The sequence below is a fragment of the Taurulus bubalis genome, assembly GCF_910589615.1.
Source record: "Taurulus bubalis genome assembly, chromosome: 19".
NCBI classification, from domain to species: domain Eukaryota; kingdom Metazoa; phylum Chordata; class Actinopteri; order Perciformes; family Cottidae; genus Taurulus; species Taurulus bubalis.
The window spans coordinates 6,651,069-6,666,942 of NC_136607.1; the positions used below are offsets into that span (position 1 = coordinate 6,651,069).

General features: G+C 42.4%; 1 protein-coding gene across 1 annotated transcript in view; it reads left to right on the plus strand.

Moving 5' to 3' along the window:
- The window catches only part of LOC306751896 (uncharacterized protein), a gene marked incomplete at both ends in the record, with an annotated part of 63,646 nt that overhangs the window by 46,255 nt on the left and 1,517 nt on the right, over positions 1 to 15,874 (plus strand). Inside the window, 13 exons of the mRNA XM_079235551.1 lie at positions 698 to 852; positions 1,109 to 1,320; positions 2,928 to 3,132; positions 3,229 to 3,325; positions 3,410 to 3,638; positions 4,419 to 4,547; positions 6,057 to 6,176; positions 7,184 to 7,268; positions 8,380 to 8,454; positions 8,549 to 8,680; positions 8,889 to 9,047; positions 9,794 to 9,865; positions 15,148 to 15,799. Of these exons, the coding sequence (XP_079091677.1) occupies positions 698 to 852; positions 1,109 to 1,320; positions 2,928 to 3,132; positions 3,229 to 3,325; positions 3,410 to 3,638; positions 4,419 to 4,547; positions 6,057 to 6,176; positions 7,184 to 7,268; positions 8,380 to 8,454; positions 8,549 to 8,680; positions 8,889 to 9,047; positions 9,794 to 9,865; positions 15,148 to 15,799 (2,322 nt within the window). The remainder of the gene's footprint in view (positions 1 to 697; positions 853 to 1,108; positions 1,321 to 2,927; positions 3,133 to 3,228; positions 3,326 to 3,409; positions 3,639 to 4,418; positions 4,548 to 6,056; positions 6,177 to 7,183; positions 7,269 to 8,379; positions 8,455 to 8,548; positions 8,681 to 8,888; positions 9,048 to 9,793; positions 9,866 to 15,147; positions 15,800 to 15,874) is intronic.

Here is a 15,874-nt window from a genome sequence, read left to right on the forward strand (position 1 = left end):
AACTATTACCTGTCAAGCACACTTTTGTTTTCAGCCCAGCTCATGTGGATGGATGGATGTATACTTTATTCATCCCCAAGGGGAAATGTGTTGTCGAAGTAGCAGCTTACAGACACAAACATGAAAATAACAGGGATGAAAGATATGTACAGCGCAGAGTATTCATTTAGGAGATTAAATTCAAACAATAGAGAAAGTGCAAAAATGCAAAGTATGTGTAGTGTAGTAGTAGTGTGTATGATCTTTTTGTGGGTAATATTTGAATGAAAGTAAAATATCTGTTTGATTACTATTTGTTGACTTTATTCCTGAGATTTTCATTTTCATTCATTTTTCTTAAGATGAACTAGCAGTTGTCAACTCAAACATAAACTAGAAGTAATAATTACGTGCACTGGAGTTGTTTAAGAAAAAGTTAAAAGTTAGAAAATAATGTTCTATAGTTTGTGTCATTTGTAAATAAATGACACGCCGATGATTATGGTGTCATCTAGTAGACATTAATAGGGCAATGCTGTCAATTATGGTATAATCCTAAAAACATTGTGGATTTTTCTAATGAGGTTAGAAAAAATATTTAATGTTTTGATCACAAACCCAATTTTGTAATGAAAAACGTTTTCAAACAGATGAATGATTCTCTGTGTGTTGAAAAGAAGAACCAGACATTATGCTTGTTTTTATTTTTCTTCCACAGGCCAGTAATAGTAGAGATTCCCCACTTTGCGTCGCTGGGACGAGGGGACCGAGAGCTCGTGGTCCTCCGCAGCGAAAATGGCTCAGTTTGGAAGGAACATCGCAATCGCTATGGTGACGAAGTGCTGGAAACTATTCTGAATGGCATGGATGAAGGTCAGTGTGACGGGATTAATAAATGTCCATGAGACCTTGCACAGTTGCAGATAAGTCAGTCTTAATCTTGATGTATGACACTGGCATTGCAGAACAAGGATACAGGGAGGGGACATTATTGGAATGTTGTCAGATAGAGAAGTGTAAATTGCATTCTAATATTTACCCTCCTCTCCAATGTTCCCTCTGTATCTATTTATGCTACTCCTGACCTGTCACTGAACTCTTCTTCCTCGCCACTCCTCCCTGCGTGCAGACTTGGAGGGTCACGACGAGCTGGACAAGAAGAGAATCCGTCGCATCATCTCCACCGACTTCCCCCTCTACTTCGCGGTGGTCTCCCGTATTCAGCAGGAGAGCGATCTGATTGGTCCGGAGGGCGGCCGCTTGACCAGTACGCTGGTTCCCCATGTCGAGGCCATCTTCCCCGAGACGGCCGTCACTAAGAAAGTGCGACTGGGGCTGCAGGTAAGAAGGGGAAACCGAGAGCTGGAGCGCAGACACGACATGACAGATCCTTTACATCCTTCATTATTGCTTGGGTGTTTGTTTTTTTGCTTGTACAACACAGAAAATCTGGTGCTTTTCAGAAATTACCGAGGACAGATGTTTGTATTACGAAACAGATGACTCTCAGTCTGTGACTCAGTCGTCTCTGCCAACTGCGACATTTCACTTTGTGCTGCATTCAGCCGCTTGGAGTTGAGATTGGACACATTTTATATCCTGAAGTTGGCGTTCTGTGTGTTAAGCAAATGTCATAAATATGAGTTGCCCTAAAGCAGTCATTGAGTTTGCAGAATATTGATGTTTGAAGGAAGGCCATGAATTACTGTATTGCCTATGACGAGCAGCAAATCCATTTTTGATTGTTATTTCTTTTTTTATGGAATTTTCCTGCCATTTGGTATAGTCACTAGTTTACGTTGATTTAGTGACGGTATGTATTTGCTTCAGTTAATCCATCATGGAGAACACCACATTTGGTTTTGATGAGAGAGTCTCAAAGATATGAAGGAAAGCACTATGATAGGCCATAGAAACTGGTCAGCAGTCCTAGAAAATATGCACGGTTGTAGTAAATGTATAAAATATTCCAAAACACTGGTATGGTCCTTTACGATGTGAAACATTCAACTTGACCTGTTAAATCCAGGTTATACGTATGTAGGTTTAAACGCCCTTTAACTTGTTTTAATTTCTCTATGACATTTAATATGCATGACTACATCAGCAACAACAAGAACAATAGGTTTCCAGGGCTTTTGAAGTACTACATGTCGTTTTACAATATAATAAATGTTCCCCGAACGAGACCTGAAGGATTTTCTCAGCCTGCACCGTTTATAAATGAGCATTTGCAGCATGTGATATCTATCCTGCCGAACAGGAGCTTTTGGCAAATGTGTGGCTGACTGTCACTCATCCAGACCTCCACAGACACACATATGGGAACTTGGCAAAAACTCATGCTGACTGTCTCTTTTCGGCCAACACCTCCGCTCGGTTTTGTTCTTCATGACAGAGAGATTATGACGGATTACGGATTCTACGTTTCAGTTCTTTCGGTCACTTCGGCGCACATTCTTTTACATTGTCTGTCAAAGCACTGATTTGTCACAGCACTGATGTTATTTAAGGAAACTGCATGGGTCTGAGTTTTGCTTTGCCTTATGCTGCTCTGTTTATGTTTTCCTTTTATCCAGCCATTCATCACTCCTCAGTTGCCTGATTTAAGTTGTGAGCCACACTGACCGAGCTGATGCACTGATCTGAGTTGGGTCAGGTGTGAAATATGAATTGGTTGCATGTGTGAGTATGGCTGTGAGTTTGATGTTTCAGTCTATTGCACATGTGTTGCTCTGCATGTTTTTTTCTTTGTATCCTCCCTTTATTTCTACTTCCTGCCTATTTCCTCTCCGTTTGGATCACCTATACTTACCGCAACGTGTATATTGTGTTTGTGCTTGAGTTAATCTTTCTGTGTGCACCCAGCCTTCTTCAACTCCATATCCTTTATTCTTTTGGCCCCCTGCTTTTTAATAAGCGTTTCACCCCCACCCTTTCCCCCGCAGGCGCAGCCAATCCCCGATGAGATGCTGACTCGGCAGCTTGGTAACCAGGCGACCTTCAGCCCAGTGGTCACCATCGAACCACGCCGACGCAAATTTCACCGTCCAATCGGGCTGCGAATCCCTTTGCCACCATCCTGGCGGGAGAGTCCTCGGGATGCCGGGGAGGGTGACACCACCAGCTTGCGCCTCCTCTGCAGTGTCATTGGTAGGATTCGCTTCAATTCTGCAAAAGTGTGTGTGCAGGCATATGGTACCTTGTTGATCAGGGCATGAATGACACAGCGGGGTTGCTTTGTCTCAGGTGGCACAGCGCCAGCTCAGTGGGAGGACATCACTGGAACCACCAAGCTAATGTACGCCCGCAGCTGTGCCAACTTTACCACCAATGTTTCGGCAAGGTAATCAAGGCAAATGCATTCAATCAGCTCGTGTCCCCTGCTCTCCCTGCACACTTCTTATTTCTCCTCTCCTACCTCATCCAGATTCTGGCTGGCAGACTGTCCACGCACAGCAGAGGCAGTGACCTTTGCCAATTTGCTGTACCGGGAGCTGATGTCTGTTCCATATATGGCCAAGTTTGTTATTTTTGCTAAGATGAATGAAGCACGGGAGGGCCGCTTGCGTTGTTACTGCATGACTGATGACAAGATGGACAAAACACTGGAGCTGCATGAAAACTTCACCGAAGTGGCCCGCAGTCGAGACATTGAGGTCAGCACAGTGGCAATGGAAAATGTTGCCGAGGTGCAGTAAGGAAGTAGCTGTTATGGCAACCTCCAACGTAGTGCCTGTAATGTGACAATAAAAAAGAATATAAGTGCGAATAATTTATCCAATACATAACCCCTAATTTAGTCATACTCGTTTCAATGTTACACAGCACAAACGGCCACTTGCTTAAATGCAGGATTTACGGTTATAATCTGCCAAAACTATTTAGACACCAAAAAGCATCATATATCTGTCGATATATATGTGGGGCTAAAAAAAGGAGGTGCAGGCAGTTTATGAGCGATCAATGTGTTTGCATGGAGTGTTCTGAGTGGTCGGGAACACCACCTGATTATTCTGGCGACTCAAAAAAGGTTTGAGAGCCACTGCATTAGAAGATGCACGAAACAAAGCAGTTATTTGTCTTTGCATGATGGAAAGAGGGAAAGGCCGCTAACACCATCGCTGGCATTGCACCCAAAACCTCCTCATCCTGGGAGGAATTATCCTGCAAGTAAATAGTTTCCTGCAACTACAGAGGAGTAGGACTTTGTGCCTTGTGATATCAGTCCACGTTCTGGCTGCTTCACAAGAGGCAAATCTTTCTCAGACTCCATTGCTGATATGATTTATCTTGTCTCGGGCTGCAACTACCGATTATTTTCAGGAATCTTTTCTTTAAATTAATATAATCATAAAAAAGGACCGAAACGACGAACAACATAATTGCCAATCATTTTTCTGTCGGTCAACTTTGACCAATCATTCCGCTTCCCACAGCTGATGGAGGGCATGCCGCTGCACCTCGAGTGTTCTGGGAACCTCGTGCCCATCCGGAAGGCCACCCAGCAGCCTCGCAGCTTCAGCTTCCAGGCCTTCAAAGATAACCGGCTGCCAGTCTCTGTCAAGGTCTGTCTCTCTAGCTGACTGTTCACATGCCTGCTTTTTCTTCCTCTCTCGCTACACATTCATACAGTACTGTGGTTTTGTGTGTTCAGCTGTGTGGATTCAGTGTGTCAAGGATCCTCTCAGCCAGTTAGTCGGTCTCCCTCCTGATCACCCACCCGCTGATCACCCGCCCAAACAACCTGTTCATACGGTGTTTTTTTGTGTGTGCTTTTCTCTGTCATTACTATCAGGCAGTCTCTCGGGTCGCCTCAATGTTAGCATGTAAAGGTTTAGATAACGGCACAGCGCTGTGCACTCTCTGCACTCATTCTGCAACACCCCACTAAGAAAGCACAATACAATAGTTTTATAAAACCTTTAGGTCTAATCTCTGCAGTCTGAGGATATCAAGATTCTAATTATTGATGATTGGAAACATTTCTTAATCCGTGTATGTCTGTCAGTCAGTCCATTCTTCTTCGTGGATGTCGAATTGTCAAGCTTCTTTCTAAACCGATGACAAGTTGAACACAGTCAAACTCTATCCCTGGTTTTCATAGTTCATTTTTTTATTTTAAGTGAATGTGTAATAATACACACCTCCCTAATATGTATTGGTGCACCGCTCTTTAAGTGTGTCCTTTTGGCTACAGATGCATCGCTGTAAAACTAGTCCTTCACGTTGACATTTTGTTTGTCTTTTCTTTTACCGTCAGCATTTTATTGATGTTGTTTAAAACCCCTCTCTCTCTCTCACAGATAGCGTGTCGGTTTTCATACCGCTGTCTTTTTATACATATTGTTATATTCATGTAATTCTTTACTGTGTTTGTTCACTTTCTTTGACTATCCATCTATTTGTCTATCAGTGTCTATATGTCTATATGTGTCTGACACACTACTTGCTCAGTATCAGCTCTATGGCTACTGTAAAAGATATCTTTTAATTATGGTGTAGCCAAGCAAACAAACAACCTACCTATCTACCTGTCGACTCTCTTGGGTAATTGTTTGCATGTCCTGTGACTCCCTCACTTTCTTTGCCTGCCTTCCTTTCTTGCGGCCTTGCCTGTCTGTACGTGTCTGTCTCACTGTCTCTCTTTCTCTCTCTCGCGGTCACTCTGTAACTGTCTGGTCTGACAGACGTCCAGGTAAAGTGTGCAGGTAAATCTCTCCCTCTCGCCTGCCTGTGGACTGCTTCCATCCCTGTTTCCCCCTGCTTCTCGTCCCATGTTACTGCGCCACATGCTCCAGACATTGTGGAGGGATCTAATACCCGTTCTGGTCTGTTTTTCTTCCTCCTCCTCTCTCTATCATTCTCTTCTGTTCCTATGTGCTCTGTCTCCATGCCTTCACTCTTTCTGTCACTCTCTTTCTTGCTCCATCTCTCTTTCTCTCCTCCTTCTGTTCACACTTCTCTCTTCGCTGTCCGGGTTTGCCTTTTTCCTCCGTTTCCTCTCTCCACATTCTCCCTCTTCTTCTCTCTTTGTTTCTCTTTGCCTCTCTGTCTGCCATCTCTCGCTCTGTCAGGTCAGAGATAGTAACAAGGAGGCCATTGGGTTTCTGTCCTTTCTGCGGAAGTGCACCAAGTACGAGGACACACAGCACGTACTGTGTAACCTAAACATAACCATGCCACCCTGTGTCAAGGTAAGGACTTGCTCACAAACACCTCCCCAGAAGTACACATACAGAAAATGTTGTTTTTGAATTTCCCTAGAAGTTCATCTGTTTGATGATACAGACGTCGCTTTATGACATTCTTCGATTAAGAAGTCAGTTTTTCTTAAGAAGTTTTCCATATAGAATAACATTATAGCTTCTGTGTCTTACTTGCCAAGTGTCTGAGGTGGGATTCAGTCAGCCATTACTCGCCACACCCGATTGGCTCGAGGACAGTAAGGCCAAACTGTGTGGAGAAACTCATTTGATCATTTGTGTCTTGTCCACAATCGGAGATTGGCTGTTCGATCCCCGGTTCCTCCAGTCAGCACATGTGTTATCAGTGTATAAGTGTGTGTGTGAATGGGTGTAAAGTGCTTTGAGTGGTCAGAAGACTAGAAAGGTGCGATATTAATGAAGGTCCGTTTACCATTTATACATCTACGATTTCAAATAAACTACTGGATTTCAAGTCAATGCTGCATATATATATATATATATATATATATATATATATATATATATATATATATATATATATATACAGTACTTTTCCACTTTAACCTAAGGTGTTGAAGTCAATTTCAGTCATTCAACATGTACCAATATGCATGGAATTTAAATTCTCCTTATAGAGAAGTAGATAGCAAAACAGGATGCAGCACTGCTTTACCCATTTGACACCTACCCCTTATTTGGGTGGATTTATTAAGCTGTTGAACTGATTCAGCTTACTTGTGTACTGCTGCACAATAAACCTGGATTATTTTTACAACAGAGCAGCCTTTTTGAAAGTGACCACAATGACCTAAAAGTTGAATCTATTGAAACTATCAGATGCTCATATTCAAGTTACTTTTCATTTTACCAGCAGTCCGCCAAAGCCTTCTATAGTGTTCATGCCCTGTGGTGGGCGTTAAAAGGTCAAAAAGTGCTCCATTAATCAAACAATAAGTGTAATTTAATTATATTTTGTTTTTTTATTTATCTTTCAGGTTGTTGGAAGTGAGGAGCGCAGGCGGACCCTAACCCCGCTCGCCCTGAGGGAGCGCTACAGTGCACTGAACGAGCCTGGCGTGGGTGAGTCCTCCACTGCCTGACCTTCAGCCCGCTCCCGAGTTATAAACGGTGGAGACGGGCACTGAATGTTGCACCGCCCCCCTTTACCCACAACCCTTCCCATCCCATTCTGCCCTCTCTATTTCCCCTCTATCTGTCTCGCGTGCACGCATGGCACAAAGACCGAGCCTTGGTTGCAATGCATTGCTCTACTACACAGTATGCCCCAGAGTTCTTTGCAGTGCAAGTTAGAGGAATTCATATTGAATGTGCGACCAAATGAGGAGCAGCCATCCCCAACACGACCCAAAATGGCGCCACGGCACATGACACATAGCCTTTTCTGGGTGTCCAGTGTCCTGGTAGCTATGACAAGAGTTGAATGACTTCTGTGATTGGTTTGCATGGCGCTAGTGTCTCCACTGCGATTTCCAATGGCATGGCAGCAGATACTGTTAGCATTAACACAGTAGCTTAGCACTGGGAATGGGCAAGGACCTCGCAGTGGAGCTAGACAGAGGAGCCCTGATATTGATTGGCCTGTGGTAAATGAACAGTCTGGTTCAAACGTTGCTGATGGCAGGCAGTGGGTTGAAGAGGAAAGGCCTTTTCTGTCTATCACACAGCGCTGCTACATTGCACCTCAGTCCGTCTGTAATAGTTACTGAATGCTACTTTGATTGGTGGGACTAGCACCTGAATGAACCCCAAATTCTAACCTCCCCAGCCCATATGGTGTGTTAACCCTGAAGGTTATTTGGGTATTGCTTCCTTCAACAGAGCAATGCTTTGTCAAGGTAAGTATTGCTATTACAAATTATAATAGCAACTCAAGTCAGTGTTAAGTCTGTTAGGACACCAAAAGGATAGAAAAAAAAAACTTCTAATAGCAGCTGTCTGAAGTTGATATTATCTATCTACTATAAGTCCATATTTATATATATTATCATTTAAATATCAGCTGGACTTTCCTAATCCATTATGACTTAAACACGCTGTTTATTTATTTATGATCACTTAGTGAAAACAGGGATACAATCTCCTAAATTCAGGAAATGTAGATGTATTGGTCTAGTTGACTCTGGCATGGCAGCTCGTTTCTAATGTGGCTGTTTCTTTTTCTTCATTTTAGCCACAGTGAACGCCATGGAGAGGACTGAGATCAAGATCAACATCATATCCGAGCAGCTCGGTTTGAGCTGGGCAGGTTAGTCATATTATAGAGGATCAAACGAGCTTCTTATGTATCTCCCGTATCCATCTGTTTATCTCTGTCTCTACTTGAACTGTCCGTTCGTCAGAGTTGGCACGTGAGCTTCAGTTTGGTGTGGACGACATCAATAGGATTCGTGTTGAGAATCCAAACTCCCTGCTGGACCAAAGCTCTGCCCTCCTCAACCTGTGGGCCAGCAGAGAGGGCAAAAGGGCCAAGAGTAAGTTCAGTACTGTAGTGTTCATTAATCGGTACATACAAACTGCTGTAAATCACAGATGTTGATTGCTGCTGGATTATTTATAATGAAGCACAATAGTTCATTTGTAATTGTCGGATTAACTACATTTGTTTTTACTTTGGCTGAAGAATGTTCTCTGACGTACGATCTTTGTTGACTTCCCTGTCCTCATGCTCATGCCTCTCAGTGGGGAGCCTGTACTCTGCTCTGAGGAACATCGATCGTGCCGACATTGTCACGTCTCTGGAGGCTCAGGCGCCACAGCCAGCGCCCGGTTCTTTAGAGGAGGGTGCCTGTCGACTCGCCGACCGCGACTCCACCCTGCTGTCCCCCAGTGTCCTCAATGGTAAGACGCGTCAAACATCACACGAGACATGCAATATTCAAACCAGTGTACTTATCAACGAACAGCGAATTACCCACTCCACCACATTTAGACTGCAAAGATGCGCTAAGCTCTAAATCAAGTGTATATTAAATCGTATAGTGTATTGTAAACAATTTGTTGTTACCTAAAGCTAATCTATCTCACTTTATTACGATAGCAAGTTATGGATTCAAACATATTCACTGTTCATAGAGGTTTGAGGGTGATTATGCGATGAAATAAATATGAAAGAGAGTGATGTTTGATTGTCCCATGATGATCTGTAACGATCAGAAATGGAAAGTGTAAAAGAATTTCCTGCTTAAGCAGAATTTACATGGAAAGTTAATCGGAGGCTCAGTTACTTTCATTTCCAAGTACAGTATTTGAAGTATTTTGGTCATATAATAGTATTATTATTTAAATAATTCAAAGAGAATAAAAAAAAACCCTGATATTACAAGAATATTCACTGAAAAAACAAATAGCTTAACTGAAAATTACTGTTTTACAATTGTGCCTCCAGAATTTACTTTATTTGCTTTTTTCTATAAACAAATGTGTTGGTCAAAGTCAGCACTGCTACAAATCTGAGACAAAATTCTTGAGCTCAGTAAGGTGGACTGTTGTCCTTGTTTACTTTCCACCTCTGAACCTCCCCCTCCCCCATGATTCCCTTGATTCTGGGAAACAGACATTTGACCTTGTTTCTGTTGTTCCACAAGAGGTCACGGACAAAAGGCCACCGCGCCTCATGCACAAGCCACGAGTTATTAGACCCCCGTTTTTCAGGAGGGGTAAGTTGAAGGGAACTCGGGCTGCATGGTGGTTTGGGTTTGCTCATGACATGCACATGATGATGATTGATAATGAACCTCAGATGATGTGTCTGAGGTCTGTGCAATGGTGTCCTTCTCCCACCATGAACTCGGCCTTTTGCAGCATGCACTAACACCGCCTCTGTGCATTTCCTCACTGGGGCACAAGTCATTTATTTTCAGTTCTTCACACCTCATACCTGAGCCCTGAACATGACGATACCTAATGAGAGAAAGGAGGATAACTCCCCTTTGCTACAACTGCCAGGATTTTAGAAGAGACGTTAATTTAAGGCTTAACGAGCCAACACTTAACACATGGGTAATTTCGGATTATCAATTAAATATGTTTGAGATTGTTTCGATTACATGTGTGTACGTGTGTCTGTGTGAGTGTGTATACACATACACATGTGTGTGTGTGTGTGTGTGTGTGTGTGCACACACAGGTGTGTCTGGGATGGATGCACTACTCAAAAGTGGTGCTAGTACACAGATGATAGTGTGCTCTGGGCCTTCATACCTTGTTTATATCCCTCACTCTCTATGTCTCTCTCTTTCTCTTTCTTTCCCCTGAGAACAAAACATAATTTAACTTCTGACGAAGCTTGATTGACAGCAGACCCTCTAATGTCACTGCGATGTTGGAGCGGTCTCAAAATTGTGTCTTTCGCTCAGGCCTATCTCTCTCCGTCCTTCTTTCAGTCTGTCTCTCTACCTATGACATGTCATATCTTCTGCCCAGCCGCCCTCCTCCTCCTCTCCTCCCCTCCTGCTCTTCTTCCTCACAGCTCTTCCTGTCCGACCTCTGACCTCATATATGACCTCATGTTGACCTCTGGGCCTCCTCCTTCTCTTGTCATCTTATTTCCCCGCGCTCCTCCCTCGTTCAGTCGAGTGGGGACCCTCTCCTCCTCTCTCAATCCAGCTCTGTGTGTGTACTACAGTGTGTGCATGTGCATGCTGCATGCTTTGCTGTTACAGTATCTGTGTTTGTGTGTGCGTGTGTGTGTGTGTGTGAGTGTCTTTCAGACCTGGGCTTTAGTTATTAGTAGCTGAATTCGTTAGCACTTTTAGTTTAGTATGGATAGTATCTCTTGTTTTTATACAAGAAGTGTTTGAGTAGTCTCAGTTAAATACTTTATCTTATACATCATAACATTTTTACCCAGGTCTACTCCAGATGATTTTTGTCTGTATCGTGATTGGGATTTGTGCGTTTGGTGTTTTCATGAACAAAATAAAGTTTGCTGTTTGCTGTTTTTAATCTGACGCCTTTATGTGCATGGCATGCTTTCAATGTATGGAGTTTCCTTTGCTGTATAACATTGTTTTCTCTGTTCAATGGGAGTATTTAAGTCTTGTTTTTAATGCAATATTAACAAACAAATGTGTTTATTTGTTCTTTACCTGTAAACTAGATGGCGTGTTGTTTAATGCTCCACTGTAGCACATTGCCAGCTGCGTAGTATAATGTGCAATGTACAATGCTGCTGTGACATGACGTCTTTCATTCATGGGCAAACTTACTACCTGTAAATTATTCTCAGTGTTCGATAAATGGGACCCTGTATGGTATAGTTTTTACTCAATGTTATTGGGCAAAAAAATCCATGACAAATGTTCATCAAATTGTAATAAAAGTGATACCCTGGTATAAGGCAGCTTTCTGGAAAAGGCACCAAAAGAAAACACTAGAAAAAAATACAACCCTCATTCTGCACCTGCATATGCATGCAATGTATAGAGTAACCTGTACTAAAACTAGACATTGATTTTAAACTTCTACTTGTAAACAAATTACAAATTCATGATGCCGTTATTTAGCATCAGGTGCAGAAGTCTAGTTTTCCCTAAACAACTTGAATTGCGATATGCTGAACGATTGTCATGGAACTTTTGCCCAATGACGTCAGAAATAAACTTTAAAATCGATCTACATCCAGATATTTAAATTCAATTATCCAAAACTATGTTTTGCTCAAGTCTGATGACGGACTCACTGTTAGCATTGTCTGAACGTTGTCTGCCAGCAGGGATATTGCTGTGAGGTGTGTTTGTGCATTGGTTTGTGTGCGTGTGATTATTATTGTACATTTTGAGGCTCACCTGAACAAAGTGTGTGACCTCATCTCTATGTTAATATGAGTAGAGTATTGTGTGTTTGTGTGTGCGTGTACAGTGGTGGATTAAGTAGCGTGGTGTGCAGTGTGGTGTCTCTGTTTTTGGTTTGTTTCCTTGTGTCATGACAGTCTCTGTGGAGTTTATTTGTGCTTCACTACATCCTGTTCTTTCGACACCTGTATGTATGTGTTTGTGTTGAAATGGCAGGAGTGAAGGGAACGGCTAACCATCATAATCATCTAACTCATTCTAACTCATTCTAAATCTGACCCATCCCCCTGTTCACCTCATTCTGACACCGCATCTCATCCTCCTGGCTCTATACCATCCCAGAAACGCACGCACACACATGCTTACTCACATTTGAGTCCATTAGCACAGAAGCTCTGAGAGACAATTACGTGCACAGTAAAGTGGTATTTCACCAATTAAGAATGAGACTTTGTTTTAATCGTCAGAGATTAGTTGTTATGGATTAATTTTAATGACACGGTTCTAAGATAGACTTGACCATATTGTTTCACTCAATCGTTTTCTTTCCATAGCTGAACCTTATTGACGTACTGGGTATTTATCCCACTGTTTGTTTCTGCAAAGAAAAAGAAAAAAAGAAGATCATACCTCTCAGAAAATCTAGTTGCTAGGCATAACTTTCAGGTTAATCATGGCAGTATATAAGTAGCGATGCCTCTTACTTTCTGTTTCCACAGCTAAACATTACGGTAGTTTCTATACTCTGATATATAATTGTTTGCATTGTTTTTGATTATATTGTTAAGCTTAATCATATCTTTTCACAACCATAATCAAAGTACAGAAAAGGTGTTTTCTTTTGTAATATTAATGGGATTGTGAACTATAGCTGTAGTCAATGTACAAGTGACATATCATCAATTCATCAGACAGGTGAACTGTAATTAATGGATTCCTATAAAACAAATACCCTTTGCTTGCCTTTTCTCTGTCTGGGCCTGGTTAGGATAATGCCAAGAAATACTAAATAATCCAAAATGCTTTGGATTACAATAAGCAATACCTTAACACGGTCAGTTTGTAAAAACTGTCTGGAAAGTTCAACTGAATGGATTGTCATACAACCTTAAGGCTGTGCTCACGTTATACCTTGGGTTGCTCCTCGAGAGCTCCACCTCAGACACATTATAGCCTCTTTTTAGATTTTTGTGGTTTTAACCAGTTTTATATACAGAGGGACATCAAAGTGTTTAGGACGCAACTTTGATTTTGAGTGAAGTACTCCTTTACTGTTCAATTTTACCTTCGTTCATTCATCTTGTTCATCCAAAACATTTTAGAGTAAACAGGCGACTCCCAATCCAAACCGGTCACCTGTACAAAACTGTGAGAGAAGAAGAAAAAGAAAAGAAAACATACCAGCTGTCGGAAAAAATAATTACATCTGAAAAATGATTGATATTCAGACTAATAAAAGACTGAACCTAAAGTACATTTAAACTCAGATAACAAACCTGTTGCTATACTGTTTGTACAATAAATCAAGATATACACTTTTGGTATGAGTGTGAATGACATTATAATATTTTAACATAATACATATTTGTTTTGCCCTGAAAATAATATTATAAACAATAATTTAAAAAAAGATCACTATATATATTGTGTGTATGTCCTTTTTTGTCCGTATTTTGCTCGTGTTGTTGCAATGAATGGCGTCTTGGTATTAAACTCAAAAATAGAATCTAATATTATAATCTATAGTATTTTGTTTATAGATTGCTTATTATATTCAAGTATCAGTCTGGATTTAATGACGAGAAAGGGCTGAATAATGTTTATAACCTTCCTGACTCCTAAGAGTCTCCACAGAATAAAACACAATAATACACAATAACACACAATAACACACAATAACACACTAGCACATGGTGCAATGTAGACCAAGCCGTAATACTGTAATTTGCCTTCATTGACAGGCATGATTCATTATTTAAAATAAAACTCTTGAAGCATAATAGGTTTGTCTAATGTACGTATGTATGCGTGTACGTATGCGTGTATGTGTGAGTGTGTGTGTGTGTGTGTGTGTGTGTGTGTGTGTGTGTGTGTGTGTGTGTGTGTGTGTGTGTGTGTGTGTGTGTGTGTGCAATGACCTTTATTTGGATGCTTGGGATGCAGACACATACAGCAGATGCATGACTGATAATGTCAAGAGCAACAGTAACTTGCATTTCCATCTGCAGAACTAGCACGTTGCTGCTGACTCCCAATCAGGAACATGTTGTCCAGGGTTGGAACGATGAAAGCTTCAGTATTTGCATCACAGCTGTCGGGATGTTTTAGAAAAAAACTCTGCCGGTCAACACAAACAGTTATCTAAAGAAGAACATTTAAAAGGTTTGCCTTAATTATCTGAACACATATCTGTGACGGTCAGATATTTAAAATGTAAAGTACTTATTTTAACAGTTGTAACTTAATTATCGTCTGTATGTAAATGCAACGGCTTTTATGAGCATGTTTGCTTATCGTCTTCTTAATGAACTCCAGCTGCAATCAGGACTAAAATCCAATTGGAACTCTTTTTCAGATGTGACTAATGATAGATTGATATCGTGCCAACCCCACAATCGATATGCTGAACCACCTTTTTTTCACTTCTCAAGGAACACAGTTCACGTTGTGCAGATTCACTGTCGCACCCGGCAGCATAGAGCCCGACACCCTTCACCTCACAGAGTGGCCGATACACCGAAACCCCTCTGACCCTCACCTCACTCGTATTGCTGTGTCCCAATGAAATGAATCTAAAGTGCTTGAATCAAATCCACAAACAACATCAATCAGACAAATTACCATTAGGAAAAACAAAAGTAGCTGATTTTTAAAGTATTGAAGTATTGTTCTTGTTCTCTTCCTTTTAAAAAAACAAACCATTCTGTTTTCACACCAAGTGAAATGGACTGAAGGATATCTCAATCCTAAATTTGTGGCTTTATTAAGACTTTAAAGACTCTTTGTTGGTATATTGGGACAGAGCTGAGCCCCACTGTTTCCTCATAGGTTGGAGAAACAGGTCGATCCACCACCTCCCCATCCTCCCCCTGGCTATGCCTGCGTGCTGTTAGTCTTTCTCTTGTCTCGCCCCTGTCTTCCCTCAGGTTATGGGCTGGTGCAGGAGGAGCTGCTGTCCCCGGCCTCCATGCAGTACAGCTTGCCCTCCCCGCTGGGCTCAGAGCCCTACTGGCAGGAAGTGTCCAGCCTCGAGTGCGCCCCGATCGCCACCACCGAGGAAGACACATTAATGGAGATGTCGGACGTCCAGGTGTGGCCGGCGGGGGTCAGCCCCTCGCTGGTCACGGTGGAGGACTCGTCGCTAGACGGCAGCAGCCGGGCGGACGACTCGGAGGGCGCCACGCTCTCCCTTCCCTGCAGCTTGGGTCGCCCGAGCAGTGGAGCCAGTGTGGCCAGTGGCTCCATCATGGAGCTGGAGGAGGAGGAGGAGGATGAGGAGGAAGGGGAGGTTGAGGAGGAGGAGGCGCCACAGGAGCCAGTAACTTTACTGGCCAAATGGGACAGGGTGAGGGCCAGTGGTGCTGTACCCAAGGTCAACCTAAATGGCCAGCTGGGAGGTCAGAGGTTGGATGGGAGGAGAGGAGAGGTCCTCGCAGCAGGAGGAGGAAGAGGAGGAGGTGTAGGTGTAGAGTTGGGTTCAGTGGAAGGGATTTCTGTTGTTGCAGGCCAGCAGGTGTATGCCCAGCGGTATGAGATGTCAGGACTGAGTCGGTCTTCGGAGCACAATGGAGATAACCGGTACGTCGGCAATGCCGTCAAACTGAAAACATTTTGTGTTGTTTTCCGCTATCTGTGCTCACAATGGCTACATAT